The sequence below is a fragment of the Pelophylax lessonae genome (assembly GCF_965119305.1).
Source record: "Pelophylax lessonae genome assembly, chromosome: 1".
NCBI lineage: Eukaryota > Metazoa > Chordata > Amphibia > Anura > Ranidae > Pelophylax > Pelophylax lessonae.
This window is the reverse complement of record NC_138768.1, coordinates 217720466-217742240: the sequence shown is the minus strand read 5'-3', so window position 1 is coordinate 217742240 and position 21775 is coordinate 217720466. Positions and strand designations below refer to the sequence as shown.

At 39.6% G+C, this 21775-nt stretch overlaps 1 protein-coding gene across 7 annotated transcripts in view; it reads right to left on the bottom strand.

Moving 5' to 3' along the window:
- NOS1 (nitric oxide synthase 1) overlaps positions 1-21775 on the bottom strand; it is a gene marked incomplete at its 3' end in the record, with an annotated part of 435619 nt that overhangs the window by 9723 nt on the left and 404121 nt on the right. For all 7 annotated transcript variants that reach the window (XM_082252128.1, XM_082252130.1, XM_082252134.1 and 4 more), the window contains 12 exons: positions 19493-19597; positions 17989-18047; positions 16694-16813; positions 12623-12797; positions 8759-8897; positions 8275-8353; positions 5023-5216; positions 2134-2303; positions 1703-1913; positions 1160-1247; positions 238-359; positions 9-157 (listed from right to left, as the gene is read on the bottom strand). In XM_082252128.1, the coding sequence (XP_082108254.1) occupies positions 9-157; positions 238-359; positions 1160-1247; positions 1703-1913; positions 2134-2303; positions 5023-5216; positions 8275-8353; positions 8759-8897; positions 12623-12797; positions 16694-16813; positions 17989-18047; positions 19493-19597 (1611 nt within the window). The remainder of the gene's footprint in view (positions 1-8; positions 158-237; positions 360-1159; positions 1248-1702; positions 1914-2133; positions 2304-5022; positions 5217-8274; positions 8354-8758; positions 8898-12622; positions 12798-16693; positions 16814-17988; positions 18048-19492; positions 19598-21775) is intronic.

Genomic DNA, 21775 nt, shown 5'->3' with positions numbered 1-21775 from the left:
ATACATACCTTTGGTTTATTTGGTTCTCGGGAATAAGCTGTGTACAATTCTTTAAACACCCCTTTGTTTTTGGCAAGCATAGCCTCCTCTTTGTAGATGTGATCAATTTTTGATTCCCGACACCCAAAGACAAGTATCATTGGACAAGGTTTCAATCCTAAAGGAAAAAAACAATAAAATTAAGCTGTAGCAATGTATATGTGTATGCAAATAGGCTTTTTAGTTTTAAAAACTCACCTTTATGCTGCATATCGTAGAGACGTTGTTGCCAGAAGCTCCTGAAAGGGGCTATGCCAGTGCCTGGACCAATAAGGATGCATGGCACATGGGGATCCTGTGGCATTTGGAAACTTGGAGCTCTGAAAAGAGAAATAATAGTGAGACAGGTCACAATATTACCTAACTATGGAATACCTGCTAAGAAGTGATCTATTCTGCTTATGTGTTGGTATTATGACTGGCGTGACGCTCGACACACCGGAGGACACAGCCCCCATCTTTTAGGTTATCAGGGCTACTGCCTACCACATGATGAGCGATTTTACATTTGGTATTTTGTAAGTTGCCACTTTTACCTTAATAAAACGGTTTGTTGAACATGCTGCACCATGAGGTGTCTCTCCTTCTCTATCTGATCTGAGGTCTGGTACTGTCTGATATCTGGCTGGGAACCAAGGATCGCGGTGGGGACTGCTTGTGGATTCTCCTGGGGATTTAAATGTGTGCGTTTGACTGACCTTTGTAATGGTGCTCGTTCATATCTGGTAAGAGGCTTTGACACCTGGGTGATTGTTGGTGGTGGCCCCTGGATTAACATCTTTGCTGGGACTGGCTGATTATTGATCTCCTATCTCACCCCTGCTTGTGGACTTTATGAACTGTTTACCATCTACATGAGCGCTGCACCTATTGTTTTCTATTTTGTATCTGTTATTCAGCATTTGTGCCAGCTGCTGTCACTATATTGTGAATGTATTGAGGTTGGCGCAGTATATTACCACCACTATTATGAAATGGATTGACATAAAATAGTAATCGACCTTTACAAAATGCTTTAAATATCTTTTTTTTTTACCACCAATTTATGGCAACAAACTTCATGTAGGAGCTTTTTAACAACTTTTTGTCAATCAACAAATCCAGTTATTCTATACCTTACCCTCTTACAAAGCATGGAACCATTTCATCTGGTTGTATTCTGTTTAGCCAAGAGGAGCTGACACCGTGATGTATGGGACCATCGCCATCTGAAAAATTATAATGTATTAAATGCGCAACAGTAGTGTCAGGTTACTATATATTTTTGCAAATAAATTGGCAAGGCTACGGTGCTCTGTAATGGCCATTTCATACTAGCAATCCTGTCGACGGTGGCAACAGCAGTATCACTGTTTCAACATGGTGGAAAATAACATGCAGCTGATCTTATGGTAATACATTGGGGTTGCTTTACTAAAACTGGAGAGTGCAAAATTTGATGCAGCTATACATGGTAGCCAATCAGCTTGTTCAATTAAGCTTTGACAAAAAAAAAAACTGGAAGCCTTTCTATGCAGAACTGCACCAGGTTTTGCCCTCGCCAGTTTTAGTAAATCAACCCCAATTTTTAAAAAAACGGCAAGAATTTTGTGGATGGGAATATCACTGAGAAATTATGCTATTTCATAAAAAAAAAGTTATTTTACAAGTTTTCTAACATTACCTCTTGTACGATAGGACACAACTGCAACAGTAAGGTGAACCTCATCAGGATACAAATCGGGAGAGGAGCTGATGGAGTAATAACGAGGTTGTAGCAGGGATAGCTGTGTAAGCAGCAGAGATGACGGCATCTGAACTGAGGGAAACTCCTCTAGCACCTCGACAATAGTGGGGTTCTTGTACCACTTCCACTGCTCGTATTCTTGTAAGCCCTGAGTAGCAAAGTCAGCATTATTGGAAGCACTCTCAACAGAGATAGATAGATAGATAGATAGATAGATAGATAGATAGATAGATAGATAGATAGATAGATAGACATCTTTTTTAATTAAACATTTGCAACATTTCTGCAAAAAATACTCAATCATTATTTATTTTATATAGGCAGATGTCACAAAGAATGCTATTTCTAAAAACTGATTGTGACAATACCTTGCTTAAAATCTCTAGACGTTTTTTCTCTTTTTCATTGGTGGCGAGACATGCAATTTGCTGCATCAGAAGTGGTGTGGGTGGAGTTGTGATATCCAAGAAATACTTGAGGGCCTGGAAGATGGTGCATGGAGGGATCCTCTCGTCTTCAGTCCAGTTACTGATTACACCTGTATCATCATACCACACAGCTTTAGAATTTGGACACCTGTCTGCTAGTTTTCATTGTCAGTAGCTTGCTGTTTTCTGATTTTAGATATATGACTTCTGTGCAGTAACCACATGTATATGTGGTTGAGAGATAATTATACTGCAATAATTACCAAGTTAAACTCTAAGACCGCATGCACACTGAAGCGGCACGACTTCGGGGGCAACTTCACAAGTCGCGTGCACCGCGACTTCGGCGCGACTTGCACAGACTTCATATAAGTAGTACAGGACCCTTTTTCTAAGTCGGAGCGACTTGTATCGCTCCTATTAGAACGGGTCCTGTAGCACTGCATGGACCGCGACGGACCGCGACTTGTCAGGCTGACAAGTCGCCTGACAAGTCGCGGTAGTGTGAATGGAGACTTAAAGTCAATTGTATATATTGTATTAAGAAGGCTGTGCTGTTGTTTGTATATTTACTGATAAAAAACAAACTGAACAATGTAAAACAATATTTAGTGATTATGTTTTTGTTTTTAGTAGTCATGGGCTTGAAACTAGTCAGTGTTTTAGTCATTTTAAACCAGAATAACATGAAAAAAATCAGGTTTGGATGAGGTAAAATCTACTATTCTCAGGTATATAACTGAAAGCACTGGGGCCAGATTTACCATTAGGTACAGCGTGAAATTGCATATAGGCAGCAGAGAAGGGGAGGTATCCATTCCCTGCATAATCATTGGCCATGCATTTTATTCCATCAGTTGTTGGGATACTAATCTTTTGTAAGGTTGTTTACGCATTGTTGTTGTTTTACTAAAGAGAAATCGGCTGTTTACTTAGCAAGGAAAGTTGTATTTTGCATGGGAATTTACCCCAGAGCTTAGTGAACGTGGGAAAAATCTCACTTTGCAAAGAATTCCCAATCATGTGCAAGGAAAATAGAAAAAACAGCGCATGTTTGGTTGATGGAAGTCAGCAAAGCTTTACCTCATTCACTAAGCTCAAGGGTAAATTCTAATGCAAAATACAACTTTCCTTGCTAAGTAAACAGCCGATTTCTCTTTAGTAAAACAACCCCATTATATCGGTATCGCAACCCAGGTTTGGTCTCTTTTTTACAAACTTAACACCCAAACAAAAGCAAAGTAACTTTGTATATGGAATGCAGTATGTTAACTAATGAGATCTGTACATTATTGAGATAAAACAATCTCTCAACAAACAAAATGGCCCAGCATAGGAAGGCAAATTCTACAGGTCAATATTTATCAGTCTTCCTATAGCTTAAGGAAAATAGATATTCCTTCAAGGAAAGTGAGGTGCACATTTTGAGCAGAGAGGACAACTGGCTTGCAAGGGGTGTAAAAGAGGCCGTCTACATCAAACTGGAACAACGATCCCTGAACAAAGGATGAGGCCTTCAGCACCATCTGTCTTCCACATATAATGCCATTTTATCATCTCTATACTGGTAATTTGATGTAAATGTTAAAGGAATTAAGACTTCATGACACCAAAAATGGCATTATGTAACTAGAACAGGGTGTTTCCACAGCCTTCACATCTCTCATCCTGTTTTTGGACAATCAATGTGTACACATTTCATAGTGGCTGGATGAGTACTACATGTGTGGATGTAAATGCTGGGGTATCTTCTGACACTAATTTGAAATGAAGAACTGGCATGGTGAAATTATGAAACATCTTCAATGTTACAGATCAAGTCCAGTTAAAGTGCAACTAAAAGCAACATTGTTTTCATTTTGGATAGAGTGGAGAGATATTAGAGCACCTGTCTGTTTCTATTGCTGTCTGTGCCCCATTTAGGGAGATTCACCCTCTCCTCTCTATTTGTCCTGTTTACCTTTGAAAGTAAAAGAAAATCCAAAATTTTGGATTGACATCAGAATACAAGTCTTCCAATGGGGACATAGTGACTCTGTTGACACTTTAGGATTCCCTCACTTTGGAGGGATTTCCACTAACTTTAGGTTTTGGCTATAGGACAGAAAGTGAAGGAAAATCTTCCCCAATTGGACACAGGTGGCAAAAAAAAAAAATTGACAGGGTTATATCCACCTTACTCTACCAAAAATGAAAAAAAATGTTTTGCCTTTAGTTACACCTAAATGTGACTAACTACTACTAGCTATACCATGACCTGGATAGGAAAGAACCTGTTTTAAAGTGGCTATCTTAACTGAGGGGTGTCACTTAGGATGTCAAAGTTGTGTGCCCGCAAGCTCCAATGAATGAAAAAAACAGTTTTGCAAGGCATTAACTGCACTGTAATGCAAAAATCCTTGACACTTGTGCAGTTTCCTGTAGTATAAAGCTTGACACTCAGAAAATGGTTTGAAAATAATAGAGATAATTCATGCTACTACTGCAGTGCAATGCTTTTGTAAAGACTTGTACAAACTGCAGAGTAACAGTGCTAACATGCATGGCACAATAGAAATTGATGATAATGCACATGGCTATCTTACATTTTTACATCCATTTTAAATTTGAATTGGTAAAACTCTTTTTTGGCTAAGAAAAGGGAGAACTGAAGAATAAAAAAAGTTAAGGCAAACCATGGGTAAACCCACTTTTGTATAAGATATTCTGAAAACTGCACCAAAAATAAATGTAGATTCAAGCATGAAGAAAGAATAAAGTATCTTAAATACTGTTAATAACATAACCATCTTATGTTAAATTTATACGTTTGAATTAAACATAACAAACCTAAGGCAGTATTTCTCTCCTCCAAAATCTCTACTCTAACAAGCTGGTTGACAGGTGGAGCATCTTCCAGTCTTTCAATCACGGCATTGACAAGATCATCATGGTTGCCGGGAAAAACCCCTAAGTGATCTCCTGGTCTGTATTTCAGTTCTTGGTGTCCATTGGTGTGGAGCCGAAGGAATATAGTGGATCGGCTATAAAAAACAAAAAGAAACATTATCTTTAGTGGCTTTCCAGTCCGAAATTGGTTAGCAGAATTCTTTGTAGAATGTTATTGTCTCCATGACTACCCATAACATTTACTCATACACCCAGTCAATCTAGTAAAAAAAATCTAATCAAACATTATTAAAGTATGTCTAAAGCCAAAAGACATTTTTTTTTTTTATTTCTGGCATAGGAAAGGGTTAAATCCCATCAGATTTTTTTAACCATATCTGTCCCATCGATTAGATTTCCCTTTACTTCCTCTCCTATGGACACATAAAGAATAGGATGAATTTTGCAAACAAGTATATTCCAATTGGAAAAATTTTCCTCAACTGTGGTTCCTTTCACAATAACACATTTCGAATTTTCCCTTATTTTCAGTCTTAGGACAAATAGAAAGTGTAACCCTTCCCAGGGTGGACTCAGACAGCTAAAACGCACCTGACAGGGTTGATAATACTTTCAATTATATTCAAAACAATATAAACAGGTTAAGGTTTAGCTGTACTTTGAAAATATCCCCAAAAATCTAAATGGAACTGAAAGTTCAAGCAGCCCTTTCAGCTGCTTTATTAAATTAGGTTCAAATTCTCCTGCAATTGAAGAGGTATTATACTCACCTCTCCAGAAGCATGATTCCCTGACCTTTAGTCAATTCCAGAACTTCAACTTTTATCAGTCTCTTCAGTATTTGAAAAGGAGTGTTGAATGCCTGTGTCAGCCCCTCAGTACTGTGGCTTCATTCTAAAACCTCTATATCACTGCTGTGTCCTGTAGTGATGCATGGGTTAGAGCAGTGGTCCTCAACCCTGGCCTACAGGGCCCACTAACAGGCCAGGTTTGCAAGATAACTGAAATACATCTCAGGTGATATCATTTGCTGCTCAGTGATTGCAGTATTCTAGTCTGCATCTCCCCAAGGTAATACTTAAAATCTGGCCTGTTAGTGGGCCCTGAGGACCGGAGTTGAGGACCACTGGGTTAGAGGATGGAATCACGACACATGACAGGGGACATGGGTATCTGCAACTCATGGAACTGTTGAATGCTGAAGAGATTGACAAAAGCTGCAGTGATGGAATAGTAGAAAGGTAGGAGACTCAGGCCACCAGAAAGGTCTTGCGTTTTTCAGTCCTGAACAACTTTTCATTCTTCAGTTTTCTGAACTACAGTAAAACCTTGGATTGCAAGCATAATTTGTTCCGGAATCCAAAGTGCTCGTATATCAAAGTGAATTTCCCCATAAGAAATGATGGAAACTCAGATGATTAGTTCCACAACCATTTATACAACTAGTTTATAGTCCATATAAAAAGATTATAGCAATGTGAATGTTGTGTATCTATAAAATGTCCATCCACAAATGGCAGCCTCCACAAGGGGATTAGAAGCAAAATCCAGCAGGAGCTACAGAGTATAAAAGAGAACAGAGGCGCCTCTAAGTGTAGCAATATGGTTACATTTAATGAAGGGACAAAATTTTAGCAACTCACTTGGTTGATGATTAAAACAGGTACATCTAAGTATGCAGGCATCCACATAGACCATCCTCCGCACCACCGGCTCTCACCGCTGTCAGTCTGCAGTCGTAAACAGGAAGACTACCCTGCAGTAGAGCGATCTGAAAGCGAGGCTTGAAGAGCTTGTGGAGAGCAGTGTGGAAGGGATGACGTTGATGGCGGTGCGGAGGACAGTCTATGTGGACAGCTTTACCCCGGATGCCTGCATACTTAGATGTGCCTGATTCAATCATCAACCATGTGAGTTGCTAAATGTTGTACCTTCATTAACCACTTTAGCCCCAGAAGATTTGGCTGCTCAAAGACCAAGCCCTATTTTGCGATTCGGCACTGCGTGATTTTAACGGACAATTGCACGGTCGTGCAATGCTGTACTCAAACGAAATTGATGACCTTTTTTCCACAAACAGAGCTTTCTTTTAGTGCTATTTGAACACCTGTGCGATTTTTAATTTTTGTGCTATAAACAAAAAAAGAGCGACAATTTTGAAAAAATAACAATATTTTTCACATTTTTTTATATGAATTTAAAAAAAAAGTAAAAATCAAAATTATTGAACATTTTAGGCCAATTTGTTTTCTGCTGCATATTTTTGGTAAAAAAAAATCTCAATAAGCATATTTTGATTGGTTTGCACAAAAGTTATTGCGTTTACTAACTACAGGAAAGTCATTTTTATTTTTATTTTTTTAAACTAGTTATGGCGGCGATCTGCGATTTTTTTTGTAGGACTGCGACATTGTGGCGGACAGATTGGACCCCTGACTGACATTTTTGACACTTTTGGGAGTACCAGTGACATTACTACAGTAATCAGTGCTATAAATATGCACTTTTACTGTCAAAATGACACTGGCAGGGAGGGGGTTAACTTTATTGGTGATCAAGGGGTTAAGTGTGACCCTAGTGGCGTGATTCTAACTATCAGGGGGCATGGCTTGTTAGATCATCACAGAGATATACGATCCTACATAGCAGGATCGCATAGCCTCTGTGATGATCTAAGGGAGAATGACAGACGGCTGTGTTTACATCAGCCGTCTGTCTTTCTCCCTCTGCTGCGGAAGATTGTGAGTGCCGCAGTATATGCACGGTGGGCGAGGGTAAAGTGGTTAAATGTAACCATATTGCTACATTTAGAGGCACCTCTCTATCTCTTTTAGGGGTCACAGCTGTAACTAGTCTTGTATTCTTATAAGAATCACAAGGCCCTGAGCAGCTTTCTCTTGGCCTTCAATCAATTTCACTGCCTGAAGGCCTCATATTCTGAGGCCAACACTTCAAGGCCAACAGTGTTTCTGCTCTGTGCACATTGATACCACAGCATACTTTCTAAAATTGACATAATCTCTTTATAAAGAGTGGCCTCAACATATAAAGCAGACCAGTTTACAATTGTACAAGTGTACATGTCCAGACATACTCTACCAGTTGAATTCTTTCTGGGTCATTTACAAAAAGTTCCCAAAATAGGTAGAAATAAACAAGCAATAAAAGTAAGGGTCTCCAGAAAGAGCGTACCTGGATTTTGTACTTTGAAGGTTCTGGCGACATATTAGCCGGGCTCCATACACTTTCTTTCTGTGAACACTGTAAAGAGCTATTAAAAGAGAAAGATTTTAGTCTTAGAAAAATGAGGGGATAAAGCCTTGTTCACACAGGGAAATTACATACGTGCCCCATGCAGGGCTGTGTTTTACCGGCACGAGGGTGAAGTCCCATTGTCATATATTGGGAAGCAGTGGCTGCACAGACACAGCCGCTGCTACCAATATGACATCCATGAAGAAGCATGGCCCCAATTCACAAGGCTTAATTCACAAGGATAAGAAGCTTACTTTTTTGCCACATGACTCTTTTTCAAATTTCATTTGGAGCGGTTGCAAATAACGGTCCCTTTAAAAAAATAAAGAAACCTTATCCTGCCATTTTAGCTTTGTGAGTTAAGTCCTGTGTCTTCAATATTTTTACTCATGACCAGTGTGTGCATATACGAATACGATACCTTGTGTGAGTTCAGGAGCCTCAGCCACAAAGCTGATTCGGTACTTGCTCCTCTTCCAGCTGCGGTCATTACTAATAAGGGAATTGTTTGCTTTCTCAATGTTAACATCATCTCCTACACAGAATACATCACAGGCAGCCTGTTGGGATAAAGAAATCCTTGTTATGCTGAGTAACTAGTGAATTGAATTGTGTGTTATCATGCCAGACAGACCTTTAAAAACATATCAGCTCACAGTTATCCCCATCCTCTCCAGTGCATTAAAGGAAACCTAGGCTGAAATCGTTATTTAGGATGCCTTTTGTGGCCTCTTCTGAAAATGCTAGTTGTCTGGCTGTATTCAGTGGTTTCTGTGGGAAAAGACTTCTGATCTGCCTATTTGTTCCAGGTTGTGTTATGAAACCAGTAGATCAGTGTTACTATTAGGCAAGTAGCATTTTCAGAAAAATAAGTCATTAAAGGCAGGCCACATATTTCTCTCGACACATGCTTCCTTTTAAAGCCAAACTTTAGGCTGGCACACATTACAGCTTGGTATTTATTAATACATCAGTAAATGTGCTTTTAAATGCAAGTGTGGATACTTTTAGATACCTGAATTCGACCTGGTATCTGACCTGGTCTTGCAGTCCCTGTACAGCAGGGCCGGGTGGTAAGAGAAAAAAGCAGTACAAGGAGCCAATCAGTTTATCTGCTGACAAGAAGCGTGTTGATAGATGACAGAGTAACTAAGGGATAAGCTCATTACTATGCTGCTCTTCCTTTCACTGTCCAGTCACAAAGGGGGAGGGTGGTCCAGAATAAATTGGACTTGAAGGAAGTGGATTGAATCATGCTGCCCACCAGACTGGCAAAAAAAATAAAAAGTATTATGGGACTACTATGGATTGAATATTGCAGCAAGAGCTGGTTTTGCTATTTTATCTTTTAACCACTTGCCAACCACGCTATAGCCGAAAGAACGCTACAGCACGATCCTCCAGTTCTGGGAGGGCATCCGTGGACATCATCCCAGAACCCAGCCCCCTGCGGCATGCTGAGTGACCACTGTGTCCTTAGGACACAGCTGGTCACAGATCGGGATAAAGCATCAATCACAGCAGCCCTTTACCTTGTATTTGCTGTGTCCAATCACAGCTGATCACATGTAAACAGACTTGCCGGTTATCGGCAGTCCTTTCCTCACTTGCTGTGTCTGTGTGAAGAAAGGAGAGCCGATAACCATCAAGGCTGTCAGTACATTCTTTACACAGATAATCAGAGCACTGATCATCAGGGCCCTGATTATCAGTGCCCATCTGTGCAGTTTATCAGTGCCACCTTATCAGTGCAAAGCAGTGCATCCTCATAAGTGCCCATCAGTGCAGCCACATCAGCGCACATCAGTAAAGAAGAATAAATTCTTATGTGCTAAATTTTTTAACAGAAACTACAAAAAAACTTTTTTTTGATTAAACATTTTCAGGCTTTATTTATTTATTTAGCAAAAATAAAATACCCAGTGGTGATTAAATAACATCAAATGTAAGCTCTATCTGTCTCAAAAAAATTCTAAAAATGTCATATGGGTACAGTGTTGCATGACCGAGCAATTGTCATTCAAAGTGCTACAGCATTGAAAGCTGAAAATTGGCCTGGGCAGGAAGGGGTTGATTAATGGATTAATGGGCCATTCATACTTTATCTTGTTATTTTTTTTTTAATCTGCCTTAAATTTTATGGTAGGAGCATGCTATACCATTTGTTACAGATTAGCCAACTGGAATCTGTCTTAAATACTAGGGAATGTCTGACTGCAATAAATACATAAAATATTGAGTATGATCTGTACCAGTAAATAGACCTCATGAGAAGTACTTGTAAGTAGAAAAGACTAATAAGCAGTCAGAATAAATTATGGCCATTGATAGTTATAAAAGTTAGGTATACTGCTGCCGTCCATAAACCCAGCTTTACCAGGTGCTAACTTAAAGTGAAGAGGAAAAAAATGTTTTGAGAAGACACATGCTGTGGTTTATTAAAAGTATAAGCAAAAAGATCAAATAATGCCTTGACACATTTCACATTAAGGTTTACTATAGCCTAATGATTCCATAATCCATTTGTCTATACTTTTATAAGCTTTCCCGACCACTTCTATTCTCTTCAGTTTGATGTTCTCTTACAGTATACGTGTTGCCTGCTGAGATGCAGGTTTAACCTGGAAGGTCAGCTTTCATGTGTGCTCTGTGTAAATTTGGAAACCATACACATATATTTGCACAGTTAAGCCCCAGTATTCAACTTTTATACTTTCAATACAAAAAGTAAACATACACAGCAAATCCTGACACTAATTTATATCTCAGTCAAAAAATGGCTCCCAGCTACCTCCGGATTTCCAGGAAGTTGTGATGTCTGCTTAGTGTCATGGACAGATTTCTGCACATGAAAAGGAAAATTATGCTCCCTAGATGTCTACTCTGGTGATCATGATTTAATGTGCAGATGCCGCCGACAAATTACATTTACAATATAGAAATGAGTGGTCTTTATATTCTTGAATGATGACACATTATTCTTTCAACTGATGACCAATTTAGGGGCAGCAAAAAAGAAGAGATATCTTTTTTATATGCTTAAAGTGATCCTACACTGCAATATTAAAAATGTTACTATTAAATCATAACTCCAGATTTCAGGAGTTAGTATACTTTGTGAATAGCCATTTACTTCCGTATATTGATCTTATTTTGGAGACAAAGGGGGTTATTTCCGAAAACTAGTACATCCAAAATCTGGTGCAGCTCTGCATAGAAACCAATCAGCTTCCAGGTTTTATTGTCATACGTTAATTGAACAAGCTGAAGATATAAGCTGATTGGCTACCATGCACATCTGGACCAGATTCTGAACGCACCAGCTTTAGTAAATAACCCCCACACTGCCTACCTCATGTGCTAAAATTGACTGCAGATAGTCACACACCTGCTATGTTTTCCAAGGCCCACCAACAGTTTATAGCCACACAGCTAACAAAATTGAATACCTAAGATGCTAGGTACTCCAATTGCAAATGTGGAGAACATGCACTGATATTGCGCTTCCTAGTAACATGTACCAGCTACTTCTTTTTGGTTCTGGGGACAGATGGATTTGTGGGGGAATGAAGAAGGGGCAGATATATACTTCTGGAGGGGGTGAAGTTAAGTGCACCTGTTGTTTTTTACCTGTATATATTGATGTCTTATACCCTATATAAAGGTATACAACGTCTTAAATGTTTTTCATTTAAAATTTTCCACATTTACATTGGAAAAAAAAAAAAAAATATATATATATATATATATATATATATATATATATATATATATATACACACACATTATATATAATTAATTTTTAACTGAATGAATGAAATATGCATCACACACACAACCGTATCTTCCACTACATGGAATACCTGCTAGTGCTGTCTTGTGTCAAGGAAAAATACTTCTCGCTGCCTAGATAATGCATTGAAATTGAGACTCTGGATGCCATGGGTATAACATGCACACTGAGAAATCTATGCAGTTTTTAGGCAATATAAAGAGAACCAAAGTGACATCTATTCCAATAAAATGGGCTGTCCACACTTACATTAATAATTGTACATGTACAGGTAGGGGCAACATTAGGCACATTCAATGCAGTGAATATACAGTATACTGTCTAATCATACATGTTTAATTTGCTTTTGTTTGTGACAGGTGCACTTTAAACTGTAGTGATGCAATTACTTGGTTTCACGAAAAATTGCTTATTAAAATATTCGTTCTAAAAAGATGTAAATGTGTGAATACTGACTCAAAGGCTGCAAAGTGATTGGAAATATATCTCTACCTTGAACACTTTTTTGGCCCAAGTTCTAAAAGATTCCTCTTGTCCACAAAGTTCGTCACCCTCCCCCATTTTCATAATTCGCTCTCCTCCCATCTCCTCCAGCAGAGTATCCACAGCTCGGGCAAAGGCACAGAAGTGAGGATAAGCTCGAGAGCCAAGTCCAAAGACTGAGAATCTACAATACAGAACAAATATAATTATTTAAGATAAACAACTAAAACATAATGGGTGAATACCAATAAAACAGAAATACATTCTGTATACATGTATACTGTGATTAATGTATGTATAATGTGTTTTATTTATACTGCTTCTCTCCTTAACATCTGTTATCTCTGCAAATGTTCAAAAATAGACAAAATAACAGATCCAAAGGTATTTTTCAGTATTCTAGGAGCTCAAATACCATGCACTTTCTTCCACAAATTTCCTTGAGTGTCCCTGGTTGTACCCACATTTCCTCCTCCTTTGAAGTATAACTAAAGGCAAAAGTTTTTTTTGTTCGTTTTGGATAGAATGGAGAGGAATTAGAGCGCTTGTCAGTTTTTATTGCTGTATGTGTCCCCGTTAAGGAGATTTACCTTCTCTATTTGTCCTCTTTACTATTATTACTGAAAGTGAAAGTAAAAGAAAATCCCAAATTTGGGTGGTCCGCAGAAAAGTAATAGAGGGGGAAATCTCCCAATGGGTAAACTAAGGTTGCCAAGGAATTCCCATAATTTGCAGGGATTTCCTCTCACTTCCTGTTTGGGAAAGGTAGTGAAATCTCTGCAATGGGACACAGATGGTGAAAAATATGTGACAGGGGTTATAACCCTCCCTTGCTCTATCTAAAATGAAAAAAAAAAAAAAAAAAATAGTTTTGCCTATAGTTCTACTTTTTTTGAAAAAAAAAAAAATTCCCTCTGGGTGATCTATTAGCATTGCAAGGATTTGAATAAACTTTGTTGCAGATTCCTACCTTTTGTTATTCTGAAGAAACCCCTGTTTGTTCCTCTGTGACACTGTGCTAAGTAAGTCTAATGGGAGTGGTTTCATAGTTATTAACCAGCTACTGCAGAATCAGGGCTCCAATGAGGAAAATTGTAGTGTCTGCAGCCCTTTAGACGTTATTTCCTATTGGGAGTATCTTACCAAAAATGAAATTTTTGTTGCAGGGGATGCCAAAAATCTGACTTGTAGCTTGGTGTAGACTTTTGCGAAAATCAGTGAGCCAAATACACAAGCAGGAAATGGTGTTTCTGGGAGGCATTATGTACACATTCTGTGTACAGAACACATCCAGGTAGCCATATTGCATTTTAAAAAAGAATAGCGCGCAAATGCAAAGGAAATTACTACCAAATCTGAAGAGAGTCCATAAATAAAAATGGGGGTTTGGTCCCACCATATGGCCATATCGTGCTCAAGCCCACTACTGCGTCAAAGTACCCCATTATCAGTGGGTCCTACACTATCCATGAAAAAGAGATGAATCCAGCCTTTCTAACCCATGGAGATAATACTCCTTGCTGGGAAAAATGTGCAAATGCACTACAGGGGACTCCTCCTATATCCACTTGATGGTGGACACTGATTGAGTACAGGTGTGTGTGGATATAGGAGGAGTCCCCTGTAGTGCATTTGCACATTTTTCCCAGCAAGGAGTATTATCTCCATGGGTTAGAAAGGCTGAATTCATCTCTTTTTCATGGATAGTGTAGGACCCACTGATAATGGGGTACTTTGACGCAGTAGTGGGCTTGAGCACGATATGGCCATATGGTGGGACCAAACCCCCATTTTTATTTATGGACTCTCTTCAGATTTGGTAGTAATTTCCTTTGCATTTGCGCGCTATTCTTTTTTAATATACATGTCTTTTGGTTCATAGCTGCAGCAGCTTTGGAAATACATGGGTATGCTCCCCCAAATTTTTTGCCTGTTTATTAGCCATATTGCATTGCACTTTACAGAAAATTAGAGAGCTGCAGACTGAAAAGGAAAGGTAATTTTTAATAACACTCAATTACAATATGACTTGTGTTGCAATTGTATATACTATATTATTTTTTTTTATTTGCTATTTTTTTTCCATCAAAGTGGAGTTACCCTTTTTTGCTAAGTTGCAATGATCAAATGTTTAATTCCAATACCTGTTCCTGGTGATGCTAGACAAGAAGTTGCCACCAGGAACTTGAGACCAGCTCCTGGCAGCAATGTAATAGGTGCTTTCTAATAACCAACTACATGTAATGCTTCCCATATACTAGTCGATTTGGCAGCTTCCAATTTGGTGGCTATCAGCCACAATTAATTTAATGTTTCCAGTGGAAAAATGGGTGAAATCTATATCAGTACCGCTAAAGAAGGCATTTTCAATGGATTTCCACTCTTATTTTTATTCTTTGATCCCATTAAACAAACAAAGGTTAGTGGTTAAAAGCTGGTTTAAAACATAAAAAGTGTATGGGCAGTAAAATTAACCAGACAGCATGCAGCAGCCTGACTGTTTCTCCGGTTGTTAGAAGAATTTCCTAAAAACAAGCTAACAAAAATAGTAAATCAATAAACTTTGTTTCTTAGCCTCTTATTTTAGGATCACTCCACACAGATATAGAAAACAATTACTGCAGTTAAGTATTCATTAAAAATCAATGAGCATTTTCTGAAATGCAAGTATTGCAAGTTCCTGAATTTGCTTTACTGTCGGCCTCCTGTAATTCCCTGTACCATAGCAACCAGACTGGGAGAGGGGGAGAGGGAGGGATTGTAGTAGGAGCCATTCAGGGATGCATATGTGTTGGCAATGAACATTTTGAAGAGAGCAGAGATCAGAGTGTCTGCCATTCATAATTGTTGAGTAACTGACAAGTGGCAAGGAGATGATCAGCTTGTGCTGCTCCAATTTCCAGGAGCAAGAGGGGATAAGGGAGTCCAAAACCCCCGAGCATCCATAGTGAAAATGCTGCTTTCTGCTAATGCTGACAGGCAATGCACACTGCAGCCACCGCTTCTGCTGCCTGTCAGGTCTAAGACAGGCAACTGCAGTTCAGAGTGAAGATTTCCTTATCTCATCATCTCTGTCACATGACTCACTCTGAACCTGACTTGACTGATGAGTATTTTTAATAGGGGGGACGATCTGTACTAAGGAGGGGGAAATCTGTACTGAGGGGAGATAAATGTACTGGGAGGGGGAGCTGTACTAAGGGGGGGCTCTGTACTGGGGGGAGCTGTACATGGCGGGTTCTGTATTCGGGGAGCTGTACTAAGGGGAGGATGGAGATCTGTGCTGGGGAAAGCTGTGCTAAGAAAGGGGGCAAGGGTGGATCTGTACTGGGGGGAGTTCTACTTAGGGGGAGGGAGATCTATGCTGGGGGTAGCTCTGCTAAGAAGGGGGGGAATCTGTACGGGGGGGGGGAGATCTGTACTGGAGAGCTGTGCTGAGGGGGGAGAGATATGTACTGGGGGGAGGGGGCTGTTCTGGAGAGGAGATCTGTACTGGGGAAAGATGTACTAAGGTGGGATTTGTACTGAGGGGAGCTGTAATAAGGGGAGCTGTACTTGGGGGGGGGGGGATCTGTGCTGTGGGTAAGATCTCTACTTCTTCTGTACTTCTCACCCTAGAGATTTGTGTGTTATGCGCTCTTGACCCAAATACTCTGTGCATTCTGCACTCCCAACCCCTGCGCTCTGTGTGGTACACACTCCTGACCCCTGCACTTGGTTCCATGCACACTCCTTACCTCTGAAGTCTGTGCATTACGCATTCCTGACCCATGCACTCCAGATCACTGCACTCTGTTTTTCCTATTTTCCTCTAGCTGCCCAGGGCGGAAAAAAAATATGATCTACGACCTTGCTAACTTAAATAGAGAAAAGTCGGTCACCATTGTGGCTGACAGGGCTGTGTATATCTCAGGACTGAATGAACAGAAATATATATCGTATTGTAGATAAAAGAGACATATGCATTTTAAATGTGTATTGAGCGAATGGCTGCACTACAGCTTTTAATGGCAATATTAGGCTTAGAAACATTTTTAAGTAAGGTCTTGCTGTATTTTTGGAAAAATTTCGAATCCTTACCTTACATTAGCTAAAGGGCCTGCGCTTCCAAAATTGTCACCAGTAGGTCCAGTCTCATCACCTGATGACTTCCGGGCATCAGCAGAGGAAGAAACACTATTAAACCGGACCTTATAGCTCCTAAAAATGAACACAATATATGTATGATTTAGTATTGACTATGCCAACTTTTTTTATTCATTCAGCTTTAATAAATATTTGCTTTCCCAATTAGAGACATTATTTTTCTTGCATCCTGCCCAGTCATATCTGGATTAATTAACTGTAAGTATTTATGAAATATAATTACTGTGATTTTTCAGGCATACATCAGGAAACTGTCATAATAAAGTACCATCAAGCTTTGACAAGTTATGCTATGGCAGCCAAAGGGTGACTATCCTGAGCGTCAGTACAGATTAAATTATGCGTACTTCATATAAATAATTACAGAGAAAAAAAATACAGATTTTATGAGGATGCACCATTTTATGGAAGCGCACAAATGTAATAACTCTAAGTAAGCTATTACAAAATGATAAAGATGATAAATGTTCAAATAATCCATGTATTGACTTTTTCCTTCCCAGTCACAGGATGACTTAAGGCCCGTACACACGATACGAAAATCGGAAGGAAAATTTCGTCCGACGAACGATCTGCCAATTTTCGGATTGTTAGTATGGTGCTTTCAACAGCTGATTACGAATACGGAAGACAAAAACTGGATGTGCAGGCTATAAAATTTTTTATCGTACGTCAACACAATGTCCGATTTTTGTTTAATTAGTACAGTTTTCGTACTGAAAAAAATTGTAAGAGCAATACTAGGCATGCTCAGAAACAAAAGAACACATACAAAACAATTCAACACATGACATCACTTCTGAAGTTGAATTCTGTCCTACGGGAATTTTTGTATGAAAGTAACCTCTTCGTTTTCGACATGAGACTAGCATGCAACAAAAAACGGATGACAGATCGTTCGATAATCTGATCGTGTGTACGAGGCTTTACACACAGCCATAGTTATTTTTTAAGCACATACTGTAATTCTAACACTCAAAAGCCTTCATTATATTTTTGTGGCATTTTGGAACAATGCTGTTTGGCAGGCCAATTCTAATCTATTGCCCCATCTATCACATCCATCTTGGTTGGACTTCTTGTCCTGCCTTTGAAAATGTTTCCTTTCCAGCTACAGGGTGATTCCACACAATGGAGTTTGTGGAGACAGAATATAAGTGCATCAATAAATACTAAGCTCCTGGGAACTGTCTCTAGCAAAGAAAATTCATCTTTAAAGGTAAACTCACGTTCTCTCCTCTATATTAGAATTAGGATGCCTCATCTCCATGAGAGCACAGCCAAATTTCTGCAACATAAATAAAGAACAAAATAAGAGAACATATGCTCGTATTAATATACATTCATGCTAAAATATTATAAGATAATATTATCATGCATACTAGCAAAGGTGTGCCCATTTGGGCACAGAAAGCATCAATGCAATTTATTGTCTGCTGCATAGTGTACAGAGTGCAGCAGTGTGAAATATGTGATATACAGTATAGTGCACAAAGTGCAACAGCATGTAGTACATATTGTACAACACACTGTAAAGAGTGGAGTAACCTCTTGGATCAACAGGAGTAGCATCTCCCTACCCCCTGTAGGCACAGCTAGTTCCCTTTATGGGGTGCCTACGGGGGCGCAGTGGCACTACCATCGACCCTTGCAGCCCTCTCTACGAACACTGCTGATGTTATGTTTTTCTCAGTCTTCATGTACCGTTAACTATTAATGAAAATTGAACACAAAAGAGTGGAGTAACATGTAAGGAATGTACGCTGAGGTATATAGGAGAGCATTGAGCAGTGTACAGCATGGTTTACACATCTGAGTGTCTTCATGCATTTATTGCGGAGCAGTATGCATTATACATTGCAGCATAGTGTGCAAAGTGGAGAAGTGTGGAATGTATAATGTACAGCACACCATATGGAGTAGAGTGGGATGGAGTATATATTGAACAGCAGTGTACAGAATGGGGTAGTGTGGGATATATAGTTGGTTGAGCCAATTGGTTTATTGGTTGAGCCAGATGGACTTGTGTCTTTTTTCAACCTGACTAACTATATATAATGAGCACAGTGTAAGGAATAGAACAGTGTGTAGTTTATTATAACTAATAACGCTGTTTCACTTGCTCCATCAGCTCATCCCCCACAGCTATTGCCTTTTGTATCAATTGACCCTCCCTTTTAGACTGTAAGCTCTAACGAGCAGGGCCCTCTGATTCCTTTTGTTCCAAATTGTAGTGTAAATGTAATGTCTGCCCTCATTTTTGTTAAGCGCTGCGCAAACTGTTGGCGCTATATAAATCCTGTATAATAATAATAATAATATTATATAAGGTACTGTGTACAAAGTGGAGCGGAGTGCAGTATACAATGTATAGCAATATATAGCACAATGTATATACAGTGTTGTGCTGTGTTTTGAGTGGTCAGGCATATGCAATGTACTATGTAGAATGACTGAATATTTACTATTGCATCATACTGTGTACATCCTTACACACCTCTAATATGATGTCAGAACTCAATCTCAATTTGTATAGTTTTGGTAATCTGTAATCTGCAAGGCCAGCCAATTTTGCCTTAAAACCTAGTTGATTCTGTATTCTATAATTATATTTGTATACAGTATTTAAAAACCTGACTCTTGCCAGCCTTGTAATTTACAATATTTTTAAAACAAATGAACATTATTCAAGTGTCACCTTCTATAACATCCCATCATACACATGATTCTTACCTCTCCATTTTCTGGTGGGTCCCCATTTCCAAAGGTGCTGGTAACTACTAAAACCAGGGTTTCATGCTCTAGATGTACAATATCATATTCATCCATTGACATCACCTGTGGTGAAAAGTAAAACATACTACATGGACCTTTATAATGCAATCATTAACATATGATGATTATAGGCATTTTGTATAATTATGAATGTAGCCTACTTTCTTAAGATGACCATAATAATCAGAACCTTAACTGGTCCTACGTTAACGCATACTGTAAGGCACTGGCTGCCAAGGTGGAAGGCAAGTATAAAAAACACACATACATAATTGTGACAAAAAAGGCCTGAGAAATAAGCTCAGCCCAAGCAGTGATCAATCAAATCCAGCAGCAATAGTCTTAATTATTCTATATCCATGATGACAATTCAAGGCCCTGCCACTGTGAAAATGAATTTAAAAGGACCCACGGCTCACACGTATTCAGAGTGTGGAATTCTGGAGTATTGATTAATAGTAGAGAAAACTGTTTCCACTACTTTCCCCAGATTTTGGTATTCCCGGATTGGGCGACGTAGTTTGGAGATTTCAAAGTGCTTTGGGAGAGAGAAAATCTCCAACCTAGTGTCCAGGCCTTGCTGAAAACCAGCGGGGTATAGGTCCTGGTGCACCCAGCCCTTGTAATGAAGGTTTGGACATAGCTCAGGGCTTCTGTCAGGAGACAGGTGTGTGCTCCATCCAGGAGACAGGCGTATTGCCATTAGAGTGCTATACTCAGGAGACAGCCCTCCTTGTTGGAGAAGAGATTCTTTAGCAACAGGACTGAGAGAGTCAGGACAGCTAAGCAAATTTGGAGGACTGGGAGAGCAAAGGCGAATATAGGAGTCTAGGAGGAGTGAGAGAACCTGGGATGTCTGGAGATTCCCTATTGAGAGGCTAAAGAGTGGGCCAGTGCAGCACATTACTGTAAAAAAAAGGCTTAGTGAGCCAGGAGAGCCAAGAGCTGGGTTAGATGGTCTGAGGGACCAGTGAAAAGAGCAGTGGGGCTTCTGAAGAGGGAGCCAGGTGACTTGGCAATTTCTGTTGTCTGTTTTTCTGGTGAGAATTTCCTGTGTGGGCAGCTGCTTTATACCAAAGTTATTTAAGTTTGATTAACAAAAGTGAGTTGTAAAGAAACCCATTCAGCTAAAAATAGGAATTAAAGGCAAAACTTCTTCCCAGTGAATGGTTGTACTTCTATGTCTAGCATGGTCAGTTTAAAATAGGAAAGCAGGCAACATGGCAGAATCAATAGGTATTTCACTTAAAGGAAGTAATCCAAAGAGCACAGGATACTTTTTAACACAAGTGCATAATACAGCAGACACATATCAGGAATATGAAATGTTGAAGTAACATATTTAAGGCAGAATACCCGCAAATATAACATCAAACTTCTAAACTGACCTTTGAAATAGTTAATCCAACCACTGTTGACTACTGCTAGCATAATTGCCTAAAGTCTGTCTTTATATTAGCATCTCTAATCTCCTGGCCACCAGACATCAGGCTCAGAGGAGGAGCACTGTGTACCACTCATATATTATTGCATTCAACAATACACAGGGTACTGGGAGGGATTTGCGTAGACTTGCAAGAGAGGATTTGTCCTCACTCATTGCCTTTAATATGGCACAGTTATATTTCTGCTTTATTGTACTCTGAAGTGGTCCTCAACTTCAAACCAGGGAAACGCATGCCTATGCTTTGGGATGGTGGATCGGCAAGCCCAGATCGCGTTCAATGGGTTGCAAATCCACCATCCCAGAGCATCAGAGTGCATGGAGCCCGTTCCAGCAGCGAAGAAAGCAGGCGGCCCCGGAGAGAGCAGGAGCCGCATAAGCCAATGCTTCCTCTGTGGTGCCGGCTCCTGTCCTGGGCAGTGTAATACCAAGTGCACTTCTGCTGGGACCTTTATAGCAGCCTGGAGAGCGATGCCAGCAGAAGCCGGAAGAGAAAAAGGTCAGTGTATTAAATATCACATACACTGCACTTTTGCAATTTGCATATTAGCACTTATAAAAAAAAGGTTTATTAGGCTGCTTTCACAGTGATCCACAGGTGCAGAGCAGTGCACCTGTATCTTTTCCTGCGGGTTACCTGCACTGAGCTATAGACTTCTATTACATTCTGCAGGTTTGGTGCTCTTTCTGAAAGTGCACCACACCTGCAAGATATACAGTAATTGAAATATATGGCAAAGCGCAGCTAACCTCCTGCAGGAAAGCCACAGGTGCACCACTCTGCAGGCATGGTGCGG